Below are 26,091 nucleotides of genomic sequence, written 5' to 3'. Positions count from 1 at the left end.
AAATTGGGTCATAGGCCTGTCCCCGGTAGTCAGTGAAACACTGGGTCTGGTATGCTTCGGTATCAGCTGGTATCAGCTTCGGAGCGGCGCGTGGGCTTTTTTCAACCTTCTCTTTATCGGAGGCGGTGTGCAGCTACGATACAAACTACCTGACTGTTTGCTTGGGACATTACCCGCTTCCCTAAAGAGTGATCCAAGGAAGTCGGAGGGTATTTATGAGACATCGTGAGTGTGTGGAGACCAGTGTTGCGGAGTCACCACTCCGGAATTGGAATGACTCCGGAATCATTCCACATTTTCGAGACTGCGGAATGGAATGGGAATGGAATGGCGACAACGCGTGGAGGAATGGAATGGAAATTCAATTACGTCTTTTCCGAAAATAGAGCACTTTTACGTCTACGTGCTCTTTTATGTCAAAATATGCCGAAGGACCAACCAGCCCACGTTCAAACATTATTAAGTCAGAGCCTCAAATTCAACAATAAAGCATTATATATATAAAATGGCTTAGCCGCCCACAAGCGCGGTATAATTATAAGCAACGCGCATACTACAATTCTGTCCTTATAGAATGAGTCGCTCCAAAGTTTTTCTCGAGTCTTCGCGCAACCACGGCTCTAGCCTTCACATACGTCGTGCGAAACTACGGCGGCTGTATACTCACCCCCGTGGCTCTATGCCGTTCACGTCCATCGTGCGAAACTACCGCGGCGGCATACTCAGCCCGCCCGGCCGCCTACTGAATCCCCACCCTTCCCTTCTTTGTTTCAGCTTTTGTCGCCATCGGCGACTCGGAGGCATATTCAAAAAAGCGCTTCTCTAAGTTGTGATGCGTATTGACGCTAGCGCGATGCTTGTGTTCACAGCAAGCTTTCGCATCCTAGATTGCGCGCCGTGTCACCTCGTATTCCCGCCTCCCAAGCCTTTTGCAATACTGTCTCCCCTGTCTAGACACACGGATGCCTTTGCCCGAAACCCTCCTCTCGAGCCTTCTATTGCAAATAAAGATCGCTTCCATAACGCATTGCCACACTGGCTCCTGCACCCAGCGTCTCTCTCACGCAGTAAGTTCTCCAACATGGCACATTGGCAACAATTTTTTGAAATTACCCGTGAAGAAAACAAGCTGCACGCTGCAAGATCTGCTTCGAAATTATACATGCTGCGGTCGGAGTTTCGTCTAATTTGATTCGGCACCTAAAAAGAAAGCACGAACCTCAGTATACGCAACAAGAGAAAGGGCTGGCAAGCCAGCCGAAGATCACGTCGGCCATCACCGCTGGGTGCAGCACTGTGACTGTTCATCGAAAGTCTGCTCTTGAGGACGCCAAAAGCAGCATGATTTGCACTGACATGGAGCCCTTTCGTGTGGTGGAGAGGGAGGCATGCAAACAATTCGTAACGGTAAGTTTACAATATCATAAGCCGCATTTCATCAAAGTAACTGCTTTTTATTCTTTCAGATTCAGGTCGCTCTCCCGAGCTACAATTTGTCATCGCGGGATGACCTCCGAGAGAAGTTCCTGCCAGGGAAAGTATCAGTGCCGCAGACCAAAATATCATCGTCCTTGGCGGGATCGGAGTGCGTCTGCGTCGCACTAGACGTGTGGGCGCCGCGGTCTACGGAGTGATTCCTGGCTGCCGAAGCAAAATTCGTCGACAGCGACTTCACGGCTCACACGTACCTCCTCAGTTTCACTCGTCTGACGGGGAGCAACACAGCTGCTCGGATCCTTTCCGAGTATGACGCAGCGTTGCTGCAGTGGAAGATCGCTGACAAGGTGAAATATCTATTTTCCTTCAATAGCGCCTCCGTTAACTGCTTTTATTTTATTTTCCAGGTCCTTCGCGTGGTGACAGATAACGCTTCATCAATGATAAAGACATTTGCATTTACAGGGTAGGAGACTGAAGAGGACGATGGCAGTGACAATTTCCATGACTGCCCCGAAAGCTTAACCAAGGAGCTTTTAAGCGAGTTCCATCAGTTGGAGCAATTTCGATTTGGCTGCGCCGCCCACAGCCTGTAGCTTGCCGTAAAAGATGCCATTCGGCAGGTATGGGCTGTAAAATAACATATTGATGAAACGAATATGTTATTTAATTGCGCATGCTTGTCAAACGGTGTCATACGATGAAACCAATTTGGTTCCAACTTATGTGCATTGAAACGTCGTTCTTTTTTTTACTATATTCATGAACAATTGTTTGGGCGAAACTTAAATAATTTGCCACGAATGATTGGACAAAGAATGTATGAATACAATTGCAGTTTCAAAATGAAGGCCAGACGGCTGTGCTTATTACAGTTTCGGTGCTTTAAAGGTTTATGATGGAACTACTTCCAGCTCATGTTTAACTGAATTTTCGAGCGTGCCTGGATTTTTCATCTTGGGTATTCGCAGTGCGTTTGCAGCCATGCCCGAGGTAACGAATTCTATTTGCCATCAAATAGTGGCTGCGCATCATTCTTCTGCCTCAGGCGCCGCACCAATCTTACGCGACTTCGAGGTCTGCTCTCACCACGTCAATCAACTGTTCTGAAATACCTCTAAAGGCAAACAAAAACAAAACTGGCACATCATGTAAAGAACGCCCACGGTGTCCCGATGTTACATTTTAAAATATTTGGATTTGGTAAATTCCTCGTTCAAGCTATTTTTCTCTTATTTTATTTTCTGCCCCTTGCTATTTTTCTCCTTTCGTGATCTCCCTCTCCTTTTTTGGATTACGCGTTCCTTCTCCGCCCGGGAAAATAAAATCCTGCGTATGTCCTTCCTTCTAGTACAAATAGCTGTGCCGGTAAACACAGTTGCCTGGCAGATAAGACCAGTCAGCGAGGAAGCAGTGTGCTTCTAGCATGTTTATTTGAATTACGAAACCTCTTTCATTATTACCGGCCGTAGTGCCGTAGCCATGAAACTACGTGCATGACATTTATTCCTAATGAACAGGAAGGTACACCCTATTCATTAATGTGCACTCAATTTATCGTAGAGCTAGGGAAAACGACTGTGTCTGTCCGTAATTGATTTTATCTAATGCAATCCTGAAGAGTGTCAGTGTGCCGTCGAGCGCAACAGCCGTAGGATTAGATATGTCACCGTTCTCTTTCTAAGACTATATTGCATGCATGTTAGCCGTTTGCGCTACATGTACTTGCACTCGCAATATTCACTAATTCTCCTCCACGCTTTATTTTAGGACCCGAACGCCGAGGAAATTGTGCAAAAATGCGACGCCATCGTTGCACCTGTACGCAAGACCACCACCGACACGAAAGTAGTGTTGAATGTAGCCGGTCTGTATTTGGGGGGGGGGGGTCTCACAACGCGACGAAGTGGAGCTCGCAGCTGCGAGTGATGAGAAAGCTCGTTACCACTTTTTCGAGTCATCCAGGCCTGACAGCAATCCGCACGCGTCCAATAAGTCTGCACGTGTCTGAAAATGAACTGAAGCTGGCGACAGACTTGATTGAGCTTTTCTCCTTTGTAGAGGAAGCCACAGAGTTGCAGAAAAGACACGAGACAGCCGGGCTTTCGCTTCTGGCGTTGCGAAATATTGAAGTTTCCCTTGCGGAAATCTTAAGCAGAGGCACACTTCCTTGTAATGAGGTGACTGAAGGCCTACAGGGTAGCCTGGAGAAGCGTTTCGCAAGTTCGTGGACTGACTTTGCTTTTTTTTATTGGACTCACGGTTTAAGTCGTGTTGTAGTTCAGCTGCAACAGCCGAGGAGATGCCTTCTGCTGTGCTGGGGAGGGGGCCTCTTTTGTTAGGGAAGGACAGCACCAGCACCGTCGCGAATGCAGACCCTGAAGCAGGGCCAAGCAGACTGATGTTGGAAAACATGAGGCAACATGAAAATGCCCACCAAGGCAATATGCTTGGATCCATTGCAGGGAAAATTTGTCTTTACCTCACAGAGGGAACTTGCGCAGAGACGGTTAAGCCCCTGACTTATTGGAAAGCGAACCTTAGCAGCTTTCTCCTTGCTTTCTTGCCTCGCAAGAACAGTTTTCATTGTGAATGCGACGTCAGGTGACGTGAAACGCATCTTTTTTACGGCATCCCTGATAATGACGTTAAAGCGAAATCGGCTGTCAAGCACCTCTTTCGAGCAGCTCATGTTTGTGAAGCGCAACACATAGGTAGAAGGCAATTGTTTTATCCAACTTTTTGTTTTTGTTTTTAGAACTAACCATTCAAGCAGCCGTCATTTACACTTCGGGTTTTAAAAACTAAACGGCGAATCGCTCATTTAGCTCATCACATTTCGTTGCAAAATCTCGATGAATAAAACCAACATAAATCTTATTTTTTTTGCGCACTGCACTGCTTGCCTACCTTTATTGCAGCATTTAAAAATCACGAGGACACCTACGCGAAAATACGCTATGGCGTAATTTTAGCATTAACTCATTTAAGCTTAAGCAATATTGAAACATCACAAGCCGTAAAACATGCTGACCATGCAAATGCTATAGGTAGCGGGAGACTTAACTGCCCCTATTGAAATTAGTAGTCTGGTTGTACAGCACGATATATGTCACTTAACTACTATCCTTCGACCTTGGTAACGTGTTTTGCGTATTTTTGATGTTCCTAACGCGTCTGATGACATCATATTTATGGTGACTTCATCGTTAACTCGACAAATCTACCAAGATGCCTCTCCTACGTTGAAGAATTACAGGAATGGAATTCAACTGCCCGACCATTCCCGGAGAGGGAATGGGCTAAGCTTTTCGAGTCCGAGGAATTGAAAGGAATGAAATTGCGGCAAATTCTAATTCCGCGGAATGGAATTGGAATGCACTACATTAAGCGAGAAACAGCGATGACCCCTATGTTCGTCTTAAATGGAGCAACTTTCCGCCTTCATTCATCGGAGAAGCGGTTTCCCCCTTCTAAAACCAACACGGCCGACTCCAGGCAAGCGAAACGAATCGCTCGATGCGACTAGCCCTACCAACTGTGCTAGTTCGCAGCAGAAAAACAGCGTACCTGTCATAAGCATTGTGTAAGTTACTGATATTACAAAAAAAAAAAATATCGCTTAGCTTTTATTGGCACACACAAGGAACCAAATGCAAGTACGAATGCATATTAATAACGCGTGCAGTGCCTCGCTGTAACCACTGAAGAAGCGCTTAAAGAATGCAATCGGAAAAGGCTTTGCTAGAACATGGCGATGTTGAACTTACGTAAACATAGCGATATACATACATCAATTCATGTGCGCTCAGCGCACTGAGGCTCAAACAATATGAGGCTTCAAACGCATAGTTATTGCGCGGCCTGATAGATGGCGCAAAAATCCGTCAAAAAAAAAAAAAGCCGACGTTCTATTTTGCATTTTAAGTACGGTAAGGTCACGAAAGAGCAACACTTTCACGCACACAATATGCACAACAAAGCAACACGGAGCAGTTTCGCACATACTATACACAACATAGCAACCACAACACATAAACGCACGGCCCATACACAAACACTGCTGGCGCTGCCTACATCCATGGGCCTTGGAACCTTCTTATATAGTCATGTTTAAAGTTGCATTGCAGTGCCAGCGAATGACTGTTATAGGTAATTCGGCAATAAATTTCTACAGAATAGTTTTTTGGGTATGGTCACCTGATACGCATGCCAAATCCACAGACCTATTAATATAAAACCGCATTATATTGACTGCTTTTAACTAGAGACTTTCAATTATCAACACGGTGGTGACGGCGATCTAAAGGCTCATCCACACTTGCAAGTCGCAGAGGTCGTGCGACCGTCAGTCGCCGGCGACCAGGCAACGGCCCGACAACACCAACGTTCATACTTGCAAGGGCGACCTCTGCGACCTGCGGGCCGCCTTCTCGCTCGAAACGAGCTCTCTCGGGAAGGACGCCATGGGCGCGCTTGCGGGCGTTTCGTGTGCTGTGACCGCGTCTCCCGCATTCTAGCTCGCTGTTCGCGATGTATTAGAACCTGAGTGAAGAGGAAGTTGTCGTGGCGCTTTCGATGTGCACCGCGGCCGCATGGGCACTTCCAGCACGTGGGCAATGACAACCGGATGCACAAAGTCTCGAGCGCTACTTCCGGGGCATCGCTGATTGGCTTAGCGGTTTGCGACTCGCAGGGCTGGAAAATCGAGCAGCGTGTGACCGTCGCTTATCGACCAAGGCGAACATTTGCGACTGTCGCGTTGAGACCAGAACGGTCGCACGACCTCTGCGGCTCGCAAGTGTGAATGGGCCCTAAGCCTTTCACTTCGAAGCCGTACCGGATGACGCTTCAAGAACTGCTGACGTTTACAAAGTGCATTCTGTTGAGATCGCTTCAACGCTTTCTCGCCTAATTTCATGCAGAAATGGCAAACAATCTGCTAACGGCGGCGTCCGTACGCCATTGCAAAGCAGGTATGCGCGAGCCCGCGCTCGGTGTGCCGCCGGCTGGCGGCGGCCGGACTTGGCACCGTGAGTATAGTGCAGGGATGAATCTTACCGGGCGCTGAAGCCACCGCTTTCGACCAAGTATTCGAAATCATGTTTTGCCTTCCTGTCCACAGACCAAAAGTATTCGGCTACGTCGAGGGCGCCGTTCACTGCTACACGCTGAGCAGCTGCGTGTGATTTGTAAGGATATAGCGGTTGGATGAGAGCGGAAAGTAAATACTAGCATAGAATCCAAGCAGGCTATGATACAAGTTACTCGCCGCGATGTCAGGGTACTACTTCATACGAGAACTCAGCGGGATTGGCGTGACTGGCGCCGCTCACAATTGACGATATCAGAAGGCTAACTGCTGGTGTCTGTCGTGTTATATCCATCTCCAGGAGAGTCTTAGTAATGAAGATTGTTGCGATACAGTGTACTAGACTACAACTACTATAACCATAGCGTAAATTCAGTGGCTGAAACGTAACCGTCGCGATAAGTGCCCGGCAAAGATAGCTCCGACTTTGAAGTATGCCGTCTCTCTCCAAGCGCCTCTGCTGTAAAGCTGTCTCTGCGCGGTGCTAGCCGTGCTTTCTGCTAGATAGAGGACAGTTTCGCTCCGAACCGACGTTCGAGTTCGACAGTGCCCCGCAGCTTTCTAGAATCCTGGCGCTCGAAACAGTGCACAATGGTGCCGTCACAATGTGTGTCCCATTAGCGTGGGCTCCCGTTCATATTAGTTTGTCCCGTACCCTTGTGCCTTTCATTAGGCTTTGCGTACTTCGTAGTTTAAATTGTCAGTCTGCATGTTATCTCTGAGACTGTCTCCTTTTCTTCACAGACGCCGACAGCAGTATGCGCTAAGTGGCCACGGGGATGTCACTAAAAGCTTTCTTTCACATTTATTTTCTGGATACTTTTTGATTGTACGTTTGCTTTTACTGCGCCTTTGAAATACATCTTCTATTGTCGGTCGGCGCTTCCCGTCTCTGTAGAGTCGTGCGCGCTGCTGGATGCATCACGGAGAAGCCGCCGCTAGCGGGCGGAGACGCAGACGAACCGGCACGCAAGTGACGATAGATATACAGCTGTATATCTGGTTGCATAGTACGCTCATGCGCCTCCTTGCTCTGGCAGCACGCTTTGTGTTCCATCTGTGGATTCGGAGGCGCAGCTTGCGGCGTTAATGCGCTCACACCGCTCGGCTACGTGGCGATGGCGCCAGCAAACTTATTTTGCTTTCGCTTCGAAGCCGTGGAGGATGGCGCGTCACAACGATCACAAATGCATATATTTAATATAGCTTAACCTTCTCCTCATCCTAATTTCACGCATCAAAACAAAAAAGGCTGGCTGCTATTTGTGGCGTCTAGGCCGAGATGCCTGAGTACGAGCTAGTCTCGCTGTGCTTCAGCAGCCGAACGCTACTTTCGAGTTATTCTCGCATTGCAGCTCCCCTTCGGGCGAGAGGTTTGACACTGACGGTCGCTTGTCATGAAAGGTTTAGACCTCAGGTTATGCTACTTAGCATTAGTTTCCGTCGAAAAGAAGTTATTGTAGTCGATGTTCAGGTCACCAGTGGCGGCGACGCAAGATACGCAACCAAGGGAGAAACGTTCCTCCCCTTTTGATTGCCGCGAGAGGGCGCGACATGGGAAGTGCGTGTGAACGAGGAACTCACCAGCCTGAAGGAGGAAAGCGGCTGGTTCCTCCTTTCTCGCTTCCTTTTTTTGAAAGTGTGGAATGGGGGCGTCCATTCCGCAACATTTGTAGACACTGCTCTCCCAGAACGAAGTAGTCCGCTCTGACACGTAGTCTGTAGCAGCGTGCTACGTGTACTGCGCTCGATGTTCCTGTCAGTACGAGTATGTTGTGCCTTTCCTGTAAACAAGTTTTCGCCTTCCCCTATGTGAATAAACTCTCCACTATATTGCTCCAATCTCAATACCTCGCACTCATCAAAAGTTAGCAACTCTCGTCTTGAAAGTTCGGACGACGTTGTGGGCCCTCTTAGCCTCCATGTGACGCCCCGGAAGCGTAGGCCAGGTACCAGTTTCGAGACGCACCGGTGGCGTAGGCTAGGCAGCGACCCTCTGTGTGACTTGAGTTGCCGATACCACGACTCCCATATCGTACAACTGGTGGGCAGTGGTGATATTGACCTCACGAACCTTGGGACGCGGCGACCAACCGGTATTCCAATCAACTAGGAGGTGACTTGGGAATAACCAGCTCTTGCAACTGACTGGATCTACGGAGAAGGACTCGTGACATGGTGCTGCTCCTGCGCGTAAGCGTTTGGTTTTTTCTGCAAGACTTGCCAGGCTTCAATTTCTCTGGGTTAATAGTTTTGAATTGCTAGTGATCGTTTACTTGTCTTATTTGGGTGGGTATCGCAGCAAGTATTGTTTGACAGCAGTGCCAAGTCTTAATGTAGCGACTATGGTCCTAATGTGTTTCGACTGCTCACCTGTTGTGGTTGTGTGAAGAGCTCGATGTTGTAGTAGAAGAGGACTTAAGGGAAGCCGAGATGCGTAAATCTATTGTCCAATTTGAAAATCATCGAACCTCTAGGTAATAAAATTTTAAACAAACGATATAAAGAGGAAGTAAATAGGCAGATCACGTAGAAATTAGGCAGGAACAGGAAGAAACTATGCAGGAACCGCAAATTATTTCGCAGGCAAAAGTTAGGCCGGAAGAAAGGGAAATAACGAGGCAGTTAATGTCACCATTAGACAAAAAATATTGAATAGTTGTAACAGGCAATCGAACAAGAACAACACCAGCTTGAGAAATCTGTAAGTAGAATGCTACGAAAGTGGGAGGAAGTCTCTAGCAGGTTCTGGTCGAGAGCCGAAGCGAGAAGTAGTACCTGTGAGGTTAGCAGCACGTTCATAGATGAACTCAAAATGTATGCTGCTAACGATGCCTTAAAGGTAACCAAGGCTTTTGAAAGTTGTAGTGAGCGCGACGATGTGCTGTGCCAACAGATCACTGTAGAGATCGTTAGACCAGTTGTGAATAAATTGACACAGTAACCGTCTGTGCGCGTCTCACGTATTGTTAACGAGGTCGTTAACGAAGTACAGAGCACTGCAAAACCGAGAGACACTTACCCATGCCGAGTCAGGGCTGCGTGCGGAAGCTCAGTACAAGCTGCACAATGCGGTTGAGCGCAGTTCACAGGAGTGCGATCTGCGTAGCTCAAAGGCAGACAACTGTATTGTTCAGGGATCGGTGAAGTTGACCGCCGGTCTACCCGCTGTGGTTGCTCAGTGGCTATGGTGTTAGGCTGCTGAGCACAAGGTCGCGGGATCGAATCCCGGCCACGGCGGCCGCATTTCAATGGGGGCAAAATGCGAAAACCCCCGTGTACTTAGATTTAGGTGCACGTTAAAGAACCCCGGGTGGTCGAAATTTCCGGAGTCCCCCACTACGGCGTGCCTTATAATCAGAAAGTGGTTTTGGCACGTAAAACGCCATAATTTAATTCAATTTGACCACCGGTATAGGTAGCCAAGAGAGCGGTGAGTTAGGTACAAGTCATTCAGAGTGTGCGGGTGAGACAGCGATCGAGACTGGCATCCATGTTGCGATGCACATCGTGAGCTCGACGACGAGTAAGTGGGCAGTTCACCGGAGTAAGAGTTGCATAGCTCAAGTATAGACTGCTGCACAGTTCCAGAATCGGTTAAGTTGTGCGCCAGTACAAGCAAATATACGGATGCTTTATTAGAAAACCAGTCAGACTGTGGGGGCTTAAAGACAGTGATCTGGACCGGTGAGATACGTAACGGTCAGCACGAGGCGCGAGCAGATGGCTCAAAAGTGAGCACTAGGAAGAAGCGCCGGAGAACAAAGTGTCGTAAAGGTCGGCATGCGGTGACGAATGTAGCGCAGCCAAAAACGGCAAGTGTCAAAAAGGCATCACGCAAAAAAAGGAAAGGGGGTGCTCGCCGCATGCCACGTGTTCATTTGTAACGCGTCCGAGCCACCGGACAAGAAGAGACAGAGAAGCATGCCCTACATTTTTTGTTATTGGGATAAAGACTGGCCTTTATATGAACGCAGACAAAAGGCACGGGCTAATTATGCACCCAGCCATTGCAGCATGCTTTGCGAAAGGGCGTAAGGTGTCGGGATGAGACGAGGTGGTAGAGAGACGCGACGCGGTCAGAGGAGGTCATTATGAAAGCGTGTCGCCAGGACGCAGATTGGACTGCAACGTCTGGAAAGAGCTTATGGACTGTCAGGCCCTTTGTTGTTCCTGGATAGCAAGGTTAGCTATGAGGGCGCGACCAACTGGAGCACGGCTCAAAAGTATGAGACCGTCGTAACATAATCGGAAGGATAGACAGAAGGAAAGGTTTCGTAGAAGCAAACACTTTTTGTTTGTTTATTTTTAAACATTTGAGAAGTTTCGCGATTTGAGACTAGAGTTTCAAAAGTAAGTTATGAGCTTTGTTTATGTTTTCGTTTCACAAGCGTATACCGCCGTCCCACTCGAGGTTTGTCTGCGTGCACCTATTATGACCATCGGCGGAATGTCAACACAGCGCGCGTAAGAGCACGTTCTCCGAATCCGTTTTCCGCATCCGCACCGCCCCCCCCCCCCCCCCCCCCCCCCGGCGCGCGCCGCGGCTCGTCACCTGACACCACTGCGGGCCGTCCGACCCCTCAGAAACAGAAACGGTTGCTGCCCGACGCTCTGTGCGGTGGACGCCTCCCTATTCACAAAACACATGGGCAACTCGCGGCACTGCAAAAGTATGTACAAAACAATCATGCAGCCCTACACCGTCCATTCTGCACGCTCGAGAGATGAGCGGCCTAACACCGACCTCACCCCCGTAACAGGAATCTCCAAGCCGGAATCGACACGACTAGAAGATCTGGGCAGCAACCACCACATCCTCTAGCTTGAATTCCTCCACCATAAGAACCCGAGCAGAACGGGAGCAGCAAGGTTGATGGGCTGGTAGGCCTTCCGAGATCATGACATACAATAAAGCATTGAAAATATTAAACAGTGGCTCGCCGAAGTGGTCAAGATGGCGGAGAAGTACAATAATGACATTCAACTCGCAATGGACACGCCGTCAGTAGACTCTCCTACATCTTTGGGAGGCCAGAAAACGACTACTAAGACGGTGGAAAAAGATTAAACATAGCCGTAAACTGAAGTAACGGTTCGCTCACATAACAAAACAAACAGAAGAATAAGAAGACTACATAGAAGCAGGCAGAACTGGCCTAAGCTGTGCGACCAACTTCAAGGTAAACTCAGTACAAAGAAGACCTGGCATATGCTGCGGACCCTTTTAGCTACCACGAAAACCGAGACCCAAGGAAGGCATGACCCCAAGAAAATCATTCACTCCCATCCATGAACTGAGTGACAAGTTTTCGAAGAACTCAAGCGTAATCTTGTCGGGGGCAACATCTTCCAAGGCCACCCAGCCCCTACCCTACAAAGGCGAACCGTACCCCCTCCCTAAGGCCATAAATGTACTTAAGGCCACAAGGCCATAAATGAACTTCTCGGCTACATGAATAACTGCTGCGAAAAAGGCGCCCTCGAGGCAGTACGTAATCACGCAGAATTCACTATGATACCAAAACCCAACAAGCCACTACAATTCAGCAACCTACGGCCCATCTGCCTCACTTGTTCGGCCGGATAGCTCTATGAACACAAGGTCCAAGATCGCCTCACCCCGTACCTCAAGACTCAGGACTCATGTCTGACACTATACTTGGGTTCGAACAGCTGCTCGGGGCACAATATAAACTCCCACAGCTCAAGAAAGAACTCTTTCACTACCTAGAACACCACAGAAAGTTCTCTATTTTAGCAATAGATGTCAAAGGAGCCTTTTATAATAAGAAGCATGAAGTAATGCACCAGGATTTCCAACAGAAACTGTGCTATCTGGACCTACCAATGCGTACAGGGCTTCTTCGAAAATCGCATGGCTACCGTGGGTATTGGCAACCTCCAAAGAGACAAATTCGAAATGCCAAACAAAGAAACTTCATAAAGGTAAGTCATTACACGTTTGTTGTTCAATCTCGCCATGATTAAGTATCCGCAACAACTCGCTGACCTCGAAGGTTTAAACCATGCAATATACGCCGACAGCATAGCCTAATGGACAAAAGCATCCACAACCAACCAACAACAAACTGCCCTCGAAAGGGCAATCGAGCAGAGAACCGTAACTCGCAACATGCGGTCTGCAGTGCGCCGCCGAGAAATCAGAGCTATACATACTCATGGAAAGTACCCGGGGAAGACCACCAGTCCACATCGCTCCAGATCCCAAAGTCACACACAATGGAGTCGATATCCCCCAAGGTGACTCCCTCCGCGTCCTTGGCCTCGCAATACATAAAGCTGGACCTGGCAATGTAACACTTCCGAAGCTACAGAAGACTAACACAAATCACTCATCTCATTAGGCGCAAAACCACCCTAAGAAGGGTACTCAGAGCCAGAAAGCATGCAAATAATCCAAACCCTCCTCACGGGCCAGATCACATATAGCCTCCCGTATCTACTCATCAAGAAAGGTGAAATTGAAAGACTCAATATCATCATCACAAAAGCAATCAGTAGCGCACTAGGACTTCCCAGTATGACCAGTACCACGACACTCCTGAAACTTGGCATCCATAACAACTGGGAAGAAATGAGTAAAGCGCACATGACCTGCCAGTTGGAACGCCTTAAGCTGACTTAAAAAACCAGAGAAGCACTTTGCATACTCACATACAGAGAAAACTTCATAGAAGACCCAGACGCGAAAGCCCAAATACCGCCACTTCTTCGAGACCTTATCTCGGTCGCGCCAATAATTCGCTGCATGCATGCAGCGCAGCAGAAAGACGGAAGACAAGCGACAATTCAAGCGCTAAGCTAGAAACACTCAAATAACCTAAACACGTGATATACAGAAGCGGCAAAAAAAAAAAAACCTACAGATAGAAGACCATACGCAATTAGCGTGACCAATAACCAAGGGAATGCGCTAGTCACTGCCACCATATCTGCCAGAAATGCAGAAACGGTGGAGGACGTGACCATCGTCCTCTGCATCGCCACAGGCAAGGACGCAGCCATCCTCTTGAGTGACTTACTAACACCGCGTAGGAACCCATAAAAAGGCCATATTTCCGCTGCAACAGCGAAAATTCTAGAAGAAATAAGACAACTCCTCCCCTAGAGCTACGTGGCATCGACCCCAGGCCAGGAACACCGGGCAGGAAAGAAAGCAGCATATGAGGTCCCCCGAGTTCATACCAGCCGGGATTTCCTGCCGGACGGACTCCAGAAGTCCATGAGGGTGCAGGACACTCCCATGAACTACGCCGCAATATTTCAAGGCTACCGACTGGAAACAACACATTATCCACTGCAACATCCAAAATTAAGCAAGGAAGAAGACACCGTCCTCCGGAGACTACAAACGAATAGTTGTGTCCATCGAAATATCACGCACCGGATGCACGCCACACAATTATCATACCTAAGTCAATGCTGTGATCTGCCGGACACCCTCCAACACATGGTGTCGGTGTGCCGACACAGAAAGGAAAACACCGAAATAAAGCTTCAGAATCACTACATGATTTCGAAGAAACGTGAGAGACAATGTTAACGGTACCGAGCCTGGAGTGTCAGCGAAGCCTGGTGAACCGGGCACGGGCCACAGCATTAGCCAACAGCTTTCTTGACTGAGAAAGCCGCCCCGGCCTAGGAAGCTTGGTGGTTCCGGTGGCAGAGGTAATTGGCGTCATCCAGCGGGAGGGCGGGAAAGCAAATCTGCTTCCCTTCCACGACCTCCTAGATCGTCGCGCACCCGCGCTCGCCGATCCAGGAAGCCGTGCCCTTTCGCCGCTCCTCTCCCCTTGCCCTCTCTCGCAACGCCCTCACCTTCGACTGTCTCCGCGCGCGCCCGTCGGCCCGCCGCCAGCTTCGCCCGCTGCACGGCGTTTCATGTATCGTTATCTGCTGTTATTGGGAAGCGTGCACTGCGGTGCGTTGACCGGCGTGGCTAGTTTCCTCAGTTTCGTGGTCCTCGATAGCTGTGCGCTTGTGCTCCACGATGTTTCACGCGTTTCACGACTCGTAACGCTCGTGCATCGTGCAGTGGTGCACGAATACCTCAAACCGAAGCCCTGCAAGGTTGACCTGGCTGCCTAATGACAACAGGTGAGCGCGCAGACCCAAGGACATCAGAAGGCGCATGTACACGAACACAGCCCTGTCCATGTGTGTGCTCCATGAGCCTCCGGACATCGTTCACCTTGATTGTGCTACACTTACCTCATAACGGTAGAGAAAGCTGACAAACAGATGTTCCTCCTAGTTGTCACCTGGTCTATCACTTCTGTTTTTCTGTGCCAAGTCTCATTCTGCAACTTAACCCGCCGTGGTTGCTCAGTGGCTATGGTGTTGGGCTGCTGAGCACGAGGTCGCGGGATCGAATCCCGGCCACGGCGGCCGCATTTCGATGGAGGCGAAATGCGAAAACACCCGTGTACTTAGATTTAGGTGCACGTTAAAGAACCCCAGGTGGTCTAAATTTCCGGAGTCCTCCACTACGGCGTGCCTCATAATCAGAAAGTGGTTTTGGCACGTAAAACCCCATAATTTTTTATTTAATTCTGCAACTTCAGTAGCTTGCTTAGCTTTCCCCATTCCGCCCTTAGTGCTTTTTCGTGTGTCACGTTCTACAAGCGTACTAACAGCTGAAAAATTACTGTTCGTCTTTGAGTATTATCTCAGTAATCGCCAATGGGAAAACCGCGCGAACAATCTTCATGTGTAGGCATGATACGCTTTTTTTCTTATGGAAAGCATGAGCATTGCAAGTGTCCTAAATGCAGGTTTTTGCAGTTCGTGTTTATTATACAAAGGAGTGCCAATAGGTACGACTTAGTGCCTTAAGTGACGTAATTGCACTGCTAAGTATTGCATTCGGGGGAAAAAAAAAGAAGTCGTGTTGTTGGCTTATTTTACCTAGTCTTTGATTGAGGAATAGGCCTTTCCGCGAATGCTTTCTTGTGCTGCTGCAAAAGCCGACTACCTTCTGTTCCCCGTCGTTACTCAAGTTGTGGCCAAGTGCAAAATAATTAAATAATGTGTATTTCAGTTTTTAGTACAATGTTATTTTTGTTCTGTCATGACTTTATCAATTTTTTCGGTAGTAATGAACATGTCACGCATTTCATATACTTTTGTGCACGTTTATAAGTAAGCTCTTGTTTTTGTTTATGCTATGGCTCTCAATAAAACAATCTCAGAATTTTATTCTATTTTTTAGGTATTTTGTGCGTCATGGTTTTTTGCCATTACCAGTGAATTTTCCCTTCCTTTAGTTGTCATGACTATGTCATATACGTCATCCAGTTTTGTGCAACATATTAATTAGTGCATATATCAGAAGCTCGTCTACATTTTGGTCTTGAAGGCCTTATATGAAAATCTTTTTTTATATTTCTGTGTACATGAAACGGCCTTCGCGTTCAGGACAACATTCATTTTCGCTAGATGGTGCATACTTGAAATAGGAAGGAACAGCGCCAACTAAAATGATCACGAGTGGGAGAATGGCACAGGACAAGCGCCAACTTCAACTTTTTTTTTGTTATTTCACTGTCTGTGAACTTTTGTGTTTAGTGCTCATGTATATGTCATGCACCTTTCACTTTTGTTCATTTTTTGAATGGGTACCACCACCACGTCATAAGAAAAATCTTCGTTTTGGAAAACGAAGTCAATAAAGCGAGAGGAAAGATTTGTTGTGCTGGAAGTGAAATTTTTTTATGTCCCGGCACATGCTGGTATAATAAGTATGGGCAAGACTGCGTGCGTGCCAACGCATAGCCCACGGCGCACGACGCGCCAGCTCGCAAGTAATGCCAATGCGCGGCGTAGCGCGCATTGCCATTTCTTGCGACCTGGCTCGTGGTGCTTCGTAGCGCGCGCGATAACAAAAATAAAGAACCAAAACACGCCGCGTACATGCAAAAATAAAAGTACGCGGCGCGCGCGGCGTGGGGAAAAGGGGGAAAGGGAACGGAGCGGGTCGGTATAATAAAAATAAAAAAAAAATAAGGATAGGAGGCGTCGCGCGGCTGCTGTTCCTGTTGCCAATACAACGTAAACAATCGTGTGCGCCGCCATTTTGCTTGAGCATCGCCCTCCTGTTAGGGCCGTAACTGAAGGGGACGTTGAGCTAGCGTCGAAAGAGCGTCTACTCTAAAACAGCCAATGGCAGCCATGCGGAGATTCACCCTTGGAAGCCGCCCACCTAGGGCGAAGAAAGAACACTTTGCTCCTGTTTAGAACAATAAACGTTTACAGACGCGAAAGCATCAAATGGGCCATTCAGCGCAAATGCCGGCGGCGTCGGTAGCAGCGGCAACTAGATTTTCCTCGACTGCAACGCCGCGTGAAGAGCATGCCTCTACGGAGCAGAGCGGCCGAAACGAGAGATAGATTCTTGATTGGGGGTGAAAGGTGGGCTAAGTGCAACGCGGTAACTGTCTTTCGATAGAGGACACCTCTACCGCACTGCCCAAGGGGGAAGGGAGAGAAAGGTGGGGTGGCAGCAGCAGCGACAACAGAGGATGCCTAGGCGCGTCATGGGACAAGCTGAAAGGCGATCGGCAAGACCGGCATCATGGGCGAAGGTTAGCAGAGCACGGAACATCAGCCTCAGAGGGAATTTGCAGGCCGACGAGTGCAGAATATGTTCCACCGCCGAGCAAGGGAGCTTATACTGGCGGTAGATGCTGACGAGGGGTTCTTGCGCTGCGGCGGTAGCCGGGCGCTTCTGCTGCCTAGATAGCTCGCCAGGGGGAGGCCTTTCAGAAGCTGGCGCGCGGTGCGTATCACTTTCTCACCCCCACTGGGCTTAGCTGCTGCTGCCTCCTCGGGCTCTCGTGGCGCAGGGAGACGGTGCTATGCGGCGTTATCACTGCAGGCTGGTGCTTCTTGCCACTATGGAGCCTGAAGCATCTACATTGTCGACCGCCGCAACGAGCACTAACGCAAACACTACTCTCAGCACAAAACTCGAAGGACCGCCGAGCGGCGTTCAATTGGACAAGAATATTTTCGCACTCACCACACATAAGAATGCTTAGCTGTCTTCGGATTTTCCCCCCTCCTCCTTCACAATGCAGCGCCGAAATTAATTGGGAAAACACTTTTCTTGTGATTTCAAATGTTTGTAAGCGTGTCTCTACCATCTGCAATAGAAACCGCCATTGGCACTCTGCCAACGAAGGCCGTCGCGCTTACTAGGCGCAAAAACTTCAACTCTCAGCGCTTCACTTCTAAAATCTGAATGCATTGCTCGGGCGCTTTGTGCAAAGCCGTTTCCTAGCTTTCCCAAGAAGACTAATATGTTGTTTTTTCTGCAAATAATGTGTACATTAGTAATGTGCATAGATTTATTGTGATGGCTCATTTGCTGATCAAGGCTGGCACCAATTCAAATTTACATTTTCCTTTACCGCACCGCAGAAGTGACACTCGCTGCAGCGAAGTGCGCTTGCTCAAAGTGTCACTAAATTTGCCCTTGTGACAGCTGTCTTACGGTGAAGATGACCTATTGATGAAGTGCGGACGCCACCACGCTCATGAGAACTAATGAGTCAAAGGAAGTTCTGGTCAAAAAAGTACAAATATTAAGTGAAACACTGCAAGCGCGGAAATACTCTCTGAATCACAGAGGCATACATCTTGTAAACAGCGTATGTATGTACTGCCATCGCGGGAGCCCCCATTTGCAGATTAGTAACAACGTTGTCGCACCTCCATCTTCTACATCTCGCAAGTCATTATGTTCAGCAGTAGACACTTTCGAGCAAATCGTAGAAAAAAAAAATATGAAGCAACCGCAGTGGTCTGTAATAGCGTTTCGCCGCCCCATAAAGGTTGTCTCTGTAGAACTACCTGAGCGGTGAAATTGACATCACTCGTGCGCTCAAGCTGCAAAAGAATGATAAGCTGGCATCACATACATTTTGTAATCTTTTTCACTGGTTATCTCGGAATACTAGTACAGCACAAACAACACGTGGACAGGGAAACGCTTCCAGTCAGTGCCAGTGTCTGCGAGTTCATGTGCTCTTCTCCGAGACCTGTATAGTTCCCGCTACGCTAGTATTCCGAGACTGTGTTCCAGCATTCCGGAATCACAATGTTGTTTAACCACTCTGAATGAACTGAGACATACTCTACCTCGAACGGGCTGTCCGAAAAAGTCATACTCGAGCTGAAATTTCCCCACTGGTAGAACTTTGTGGACTTTCCCAACTATGGCCGGAATGCACGTTTCACTCCTGCAAGAAAGAGATGAAAATAAAATTACATAATTATGGCATTGCGCAGCAATATCTGGTTAATCGACCGCTTCTATTGCATTGTTTCCGTACAATGTTACCTCATTTTTTTCCATTTGGCGTTTCGTGGGATAGCCTCGGGATAAAAGCGGCCTTGGGAAAAAAAAATAAATTTGCAACGTACGAGTTCTGTTTTTATCCCGTTTTTTTAATATTGCACTGATAAAACGCTAATCACGTGCAAACCTGTTTTTACGGATCAAGGGGATGAGAGGAAACATACTGTGTGACAGAAGCATCAAACAGGACCAAAAGATGGTTCCACCAGCACCTTGTGTTCATCAAAAGGAGCGGGAGGTTCCTGTACATATGTCCCTTAGCTCACACCGCTGTGTCAGTAGAGTGGTATTCCTGTGGCTGGAGCTGAGCCTAATCGCTGTTTGGACTATTCTGGGCAAGTGGACATTTAGTATAAGCTCAGCAAAAATGGAAGTGTCTTCTCAGAAACAAAAGCCGCTACTTCGCTCGAAGGAAAATTTGGCAGCCTTGCGTGATGATTAGTCTCGAGCGGCTTTGTTCCCGTGTGACGTGAGTTCCCATGAAAAGCGGAGCACCAAACGAAGGCAGTCGACAGAAATGCTGTGTTGTAGCGCTTGCCGAGAGCTTCGGAGTCTAAACAGGGCAGCATTAGAAAATTAACCACGCAAGTTTAATACTACGGCACCATAGAGCCAAGATAGCTCGGCTCGGGGTTTGAGGAACTATCAGACATAACGTGTTATTTTATTGAAGTTTGGGAGTTTAGGAGGACTGGCGAGGCATGTGCAGCTCTGAGGCTTGTCTTCTGCATAGGCTTTCCTCAGGGACGAAGTATACAGTAAGGAACGAGCAAGGCAGATGATAAGGAAATACACTCTAAAAGAAGTTTACACCCTTTGGGGTGTATAACTGCCACACAACAATAATCGCCATCTGCCTTGCTTGCGTTTCCTTTCTTGAAAACGCCGCGCCCGCTACTTTCCTGTCGGGAATGCTATGTCACGCTGATAACGCGCATGCCGTTCGTTACTGGAAAGAACCCGGCTCGCAGCGTTAAAGAAAGGAAATGCGGACGAGACGGATGACGTTTATCGTTGTGTGGCAAAGATACGACTCAAAGGGTGTAAACTTTTCATAGAGTGTGGCAAGTCATAGACGGTTCTGCCGAATACGCGAGAATGTTTTACTGAGACTTCATTGATGGCCACGCATTAATGACAAATTTATTGGGTGACCATCAATAGACTCCTCATTCTATTGAACTGCCCTGGGACGTAAACGTACATTACCACAGAGCTAAAATTTACAGAAGTTATTTCTATGTACATCTCCGATGCTCATTCAGTTGCATGTCGCCGAGCGGATGACCACCGAGAGAGGGCAACGGGGGTCTCGCGTGCCTCATGCCCTACATTTCTAGGCATGCATACAACTGCGCCGTCACGTCTGTGGGATAGTAACTTAAAAACTCCACAATGTAGCGCATATTTCGCTCATTATAAGCAATTTAACGGAGCACGAGAAAGAAATCTAATGTCCTAGGTGTTCTCCCTGCAGCAGGCTTCTTCTTAAAAAAACTCCTGTAAAAGTATAATAAAGGTATGATTTGATTGCAATCCTTCACTTTAGAGAGTGGTCGAGGCTCGAGGGGTAGGGGGTGGGAGGGTGTTCTGCGGCAAGCCTATATCACGTAGAAGTAAACTGCGCTGGACGTCCTCGGGCAGTTATTTTGTCCTCACCAACTCTTTATTGCTCCTTTTGCTGGTCAGTTACGAGCTGGGTTGCGCCGGATGCTGGTCCTTGTAGGTTGACTTGTTTGGCTGGCAGGCGTTGTTTTTTGCTCAGCTCTTAACGCGCAGATAATCTTTGGGAATTATAGGGCGCGTTAAGGGATCATGACACGCCGGCTGCTCGTGAAGACTGACGCTGCATGCGGCATTTCGCCTTCCTGTGGGAAATTGCGACTTCCGAAATGTGAGCTCGAGATCAGAGCGATCAACGGAGCATTAAGGCAGCGCCTCGAGAATGTGTAGCCTATATCGCACTAAGTGATGTTCGAGTGCAAAGTTCTAACTGGCTAATTTTGCATAATTTTTTTTCCACTTCCAAAAACGCGAATCGTACTTTGATCGCCCTCGCCATCGACTGAAACGGACCAATACATATATCTGGTACCCACCGAAACGCATTAAAATAAACATCAAGGTGCCATATATTTCGCAGATTTTTCCTCACATCATTTTACCTTGAGTGCACAATTTGGTACTCCAATTTTCCCCATATTTCTAGACGGGCTATTAAGGGTGTTCAAATACTGGAATTTCAGAAGCAAACAGAATGAGCGTATTTCAGAAAACGACCAGCGAATGTCGAATGAAATATGAAACGTTTTTATACTTTTTTACGGCAACGAGAAACACGAAGTTTGCGTGGAGTCTGTTTGGCAAAAGAAAACAAGACCTGACTCATGTAAACCGACACATGTATTTAATGCCGGTCACAAATACACGTCCCGAATAGTCAGCAGTTGGTAAATAATCGACAGCTGATTTCAGTTACCTGGAGCACCATGGCAATGACAGCAATTGAAAAAACAAAAGTAAGAGCCACGTACACTGTCGCGTTTGCGAAAATAGACGTGTGATACTAGAGCACCGCACATCGTTTTCAAGGAAGAGGAACTTGGTGAAACTGGCAAAATAGGCCAAACCAATCGGTATATAGGCTGCCTAAATAATGACTAGGAATTATTGAACACAAGTTGCACGCCGAGTACGATCACATAGCATCTGCTGCCCCTGCGCAAGACCCACGACTATCCTGCACGGGCATTATTCAGAAAAGTCGTCACGTTCATCATTCTGCCTCCCTTGAGACTACAAGTCATTTTATCCTTTTATATATTAAAAAAGGAGCATTCGACAACATCGCATAGCGAATTTTTCTATTAAATACGATTCCAACAGCAGAGACTCATCGACTCGAATTCTAAATATAGAATATGCGCCCCCCCCCCTCCCGCTTTGCTGATCCTACCGCTTAATTCGCGATGCTTCGTAGACTAAGCGCTTTGAACAAACGTTATACCGTTATCACCGTGGAGACTTACATTAATACCATTTCAGGCATAAAAAAGGTGGAACCATAGAGAAAGAGATTCAATAAGAGCGGACACTCCTATATAGCCCAGTGGTTGAGTTCACTGTAGCGCACCAAGCGGATGGGATTCACACCTTCCGGTTTCGGTTTTGGGCGAACGCGTTATGAACTCCAGCTGGTTCACGCCACGCCGGCTCCGCTGACCGGCGCGGCATTTTTTTTTCTTTTTTTTCCCCTTCTACTTCTGAACCACGCACGGCCTTGGCGCGGGATCGTTTTATTATTTAGTAAAAATGATTACGAACAATCTTTACAAGCCTCCACCGAATCTGTGTCACGTGCAATTTCATAAAGAAAACGCAAGACGTCTTCTGAAATGAAATGTTTATTTCGCTCTATATCACTGCTCGTTCCGAGCTTCTTGTGCATTCATCCAAAGTTGTGGCACGAGGTAAGCAGCAGTCGTTGCCGTACGAAGCTCCACCGGATGCCATCAGCTGAAAAAAAAAGTAAATTACAAGGATATATAATTTTGGTATATTGACCTAACAGAAATATTGCGTGTGGAGGCGAAACGTGCGTAAGTGGTGAATGAGCGGCATCACAGATAAATTCAGTTTTACATAGATTTCGTAGCAAAAGGACTCCTCCCAAACAATGCCATAAAGACTGAAGATAACATCCGATTTTCAAGCATCCCTGCACTTTAAGAGCAGAAATACACGGGTGACTGCGCGTTTCTAAAACAACTTGGCCTCAGTAGACGCGATGCTACGCCAAGTACACAGAGGTGGTTACAACACAGGCTCTCAGCCAGACGATGTTACACGCTCACAGAATGCCTTCTACACTCTAAAAACAGCTGCACCCTTTGGGGTGTATATTTGCCACACAACGATAATCGTCATCTTTCTTGTCCCCGTTTCCTTTCTTTAACGCGGCGAGCCCGGTACTTTCCAGTAACGAACGGCATGCGCGTCATCAGCATGACATAGCATTCCCGACAGATAAGTAACGAGCGCAGCGTTTCCAAGAAAGGAAACGCGGGCAAGACAGATGACGATTATCGTTGTGTGGCGAATATACACTCCAACGGGTGTAAACATGTATTAGACTCTTAAAACGGTTGCACCCTTTGTGGTGTATATTTGTCCCACAACGATAATCATCTGGCTTGCTTGCGTTTCCTTTCCTGAAAACTCGGCGCTCGGTACTTTCCTGTCGAGAATGATGCGTCACGCTGATAACGCGCGTGCCGTTCGTGACTGGGAAGTACCGGGCTCGCAGCGTTAAAGGGAGGAAACGCGGGCAAGACAGATGACGATTATCGCTGTTGGACACGATACACCCCAAAGGGTGTAAATTTTTCTAAGAGTGTAGAGCGTAGTCGCACTCAAGACAGATTCGTGGGTGCAAAGCCTGTTTTCAGTCGCTCAGAAGACAGAAGTGTCAAGTTCTTGAGCTCCTCGGCGTTATCTTTTAGGCGTCCTGCCGGCGCAAGCAACACAGTCCCGTCTTATCACTCTTGGCAATCGCTCGCCGCGTTTTCGACAAGCGTGAGTACCGAAATAAGGTATATGTTGTTGCACGGCCATAAAAAGCGTCACAAACTTGCCCCATCAAAATTCAGTACACGCAAAACTAACTCACCACGGCTGGCTTGCTTTTTTGCTAACAGCTTCACAACCCCAGGCGCTGCGAGCATGCCTCAAAAGTATCCCAAAAAGTTACGAAATGAATTACAATAATTTTCGGGGTCAGAGAATGCGTCACGAACTTCTCCCAGTAAGGTTCAGTACACGCGAATGTAACTGCCGCTCACAGCCGAGCTGCTTTTTGCTAACTGCGCCACTACGCCGAGCGCGGCCACTGTGTTTGAAAAGTAACCCAAAAAGTAACCAAATTAGTTACAATAATGTCTGGGGTCAGACAAACCGCCAAAACTTGTCCCAGTAAGATTCAGTAGACACGAAACTACGGCACACGGCCGAGGTGCTTTTCGTTACAAAGCCACGTGTGGCGAGCGTGCCTAAATACTACCAAAATAAGTTATAATAATGCTTGGGCTCATAGAAAGCGTCGCAAACATCTCCCAGTACGAGTAATTAACTCAAATTAACTAGGCCTGGATGGCGGAGCTGTTTTTCGATAACTGCGTCACTATATAGGTTCAGTTTTGTGCAGTAAAGCTAAATGTGCTTGAAGTACGTCGCCGACTGTCAAACAAAATTCCTCACCTTGCTGTAGTCCAGTAGTGAAGCCGTGCCGTGTCGAAATGCAGACGGAACACAAGAAAACGCCGAAAGTCCGACAAACGGGCTACATACAAAGGAGACGAGGGCACCGAGCAGGTGAACTTCACATTCGCAGCCGGCCTCGCTCGCTTCGGTGGCATGTCTGGCGAATGACGCATGCATATGGCGCTAGCTTGTTGCTAGGTAACGCAAGGAAAAATAAGTCGCGAAGTATAAGGTCATTTATACGCAAAACTTTTTAGTTTTAGCGGGAAAGAATAAAAAAAGATAAAACGTGGTCTGTAAGTTCATTTCACATTCTTTTTTTTCCGATGTTCGCGTCAACTAACGGATGGGGTTGACACTAGGCGTGACGTGTTTTTTGTAGCCTGTTTTCGCCGAATGTCCGCTCTTGTTGATTTTCTTTCTCTACGGTGGAACTGCCATCACCACCTCCAATATAGGCAACATTGTTACTACTACGCGAAGTGCAGAGTGACCACGTGCATGGTTGCGCCGATGGATCGGCCAGGTGCGCTAATTCAGCTGCTGCAGCGTTTGTCTCGGCTAAACGATACGAGACAGATTTCAAAACATGTCATTTCACATCGACGATGACCGCCGAGATTGAAGTAGTGCGTGCGACACTTTAATCCATCAATCAGCACACGCCGCAGCAATGGTCTGTCAATTTCGATTGCAAGGCTACCCTCCAGAGCTTAATCTCTGCGTGACGGCGTGAATCCCATGGACATCACATAAAAACAACATCGGGCAGTTGAGGAAATACACGACGTCGTATTTAATTGACTGGCAAGTCAGCGCTGTGTCGTAGAAGATGGCGAAGGTGATGCAGTCGCTCCATCTGCTCATGACAGTGTCGACTCCTTTGCTATCCAGATGTCAAGGGAAAGTATCGCGCTCTTTCACAGAAGCTTACATTGGATAAAACAAAATTCAGCTGATTACAAATGAGCGCCTTAATTCCCTGGATTGCCACTTAATGTATCGCGTTATGTGTAGCTCACTATAGCGTGACAAAACTGTTGTTTGTCGTCTATGACATGCAGCAGAACTTAAAACGCCTACACCTTCCTTATTGCAGTAGCTAGAGGTCCTTATTGCGAGGTTTGTGGGCACAAAGAAACGATTGCACACCTTTGTGAATATTCTCGTTTGAGTGCTCCTAGTACTCTTAAACTGGCTCTCTCAACTACTACACGCAGAGACAAAGCAACAGCGCGCGCATTAGATCCCATAGATGAGATGAATATTTACAATTATTATTAGGGTTATAATTATATTCGAGTGCTGATTGCCGTGCTATCGTTTGCTAACGAAGCTATCCCTCAAGTCTAAATATTTTAAGGCAGTTTGTCGTGTGCGTATCATGGCCACGCACGCTTATATCGCCTTCCGTTTCTCTACCACGGGATGCGCTTTAAAACCACGGCGCTGTAATTTTGCTTCAGAGACTTTCCTTCCCTCCCTTCTTCTCCGCCCTTAAACTGGCTCTCTTAACTACTACACACAGAACAAAGCAACAGCGCGCGCATTAGATCCCATAGATGAGATGAATATTTACAATTAGTATTAGGGTTATAATTATATTCGAGTGCTGATTGCTGTGCTATCGTTTGTTACCGAAGCTTTCCCTCAAGTCTAAATATTTTAAGGCAGTTTGTCGTGTGCGTATCATGGCTACGCACGCTTATATCGCATACCGTTTCTCTACCACGGGTGCGCTTTAAAACCACGGCGCTGCAGTTTTTGCTTTTCTTTTCTTTCTTCCTGGCTCTCTTAACTATACTACACGCAGAGACAAAGCAACAGCGCGCGCATGCGATCCCATAGATGAGATGAATCTATATATATATATATATATATATAGAAAACTATCAGTCATAGCTCTCGTAGTATAGCC

At 47.6% G+C, this 26,091-nt stretch overlaps 1 protein-coding gene and 1 long non-coding RNA gene across 6 annotated transcripts in view; both read right to left on the bottom strand.

The window, feature by feature from the left end:
• Window positions 1-26,091, bottom strand: part of LOC126516448 (papilin-like) — a 530,520-nt gene that overhangs the window by 307,016 nt on the left and 197,413 nt on the right. For all 5 annotated transcript variants that reach the window (XM_055064066.2, XM_055064065.2, XM_050166565.3 and 2 more), the window contains exon 4: window positions 18,695-18,795. In XM_055064066.2, coding sequence (XP_054920041.2) covers window positions 18,695-18,795 — 101 coding nt within the window. The remainder of the gene's footprint in view (window positions 1-18,694; window positions 18,796-26,091) is intronic.
• Window positions 22,301-24,374, bottom strand: LOC140215398 (uncharacterized). The gene is made up of 2 exons (XR_011892351.1): window positions 24,171-24,374; window positions 22,301-22,430 (listed from the first exon to the last, which is right to left on the bottom strand). It is a non-coding gene; the product is annotated as an uncharacterized lncRNA (long non-coding RNA).

This window comes from Dermacentor andersoni, chromosome 1 (genome assembly GCF_023375885.2).
Source record: "Dermacentor andersoni chromosome 1, qqDerAnde1_hic_scaffold, whole genome shotgun sequence".
In the NCBI taxonomy this organism is placed as follows: domain Eukaryota; kingdom Metazoa; phylum Arthropoda; class Arachnida; order Ixodida; family Ixodidae; genus Dermacentor; species Dermacentor andersoni.
Note: the sequence above shows the minus strand (reverse complement) of the source record. Positions and strands in the feature narration are given on the sequence as shown.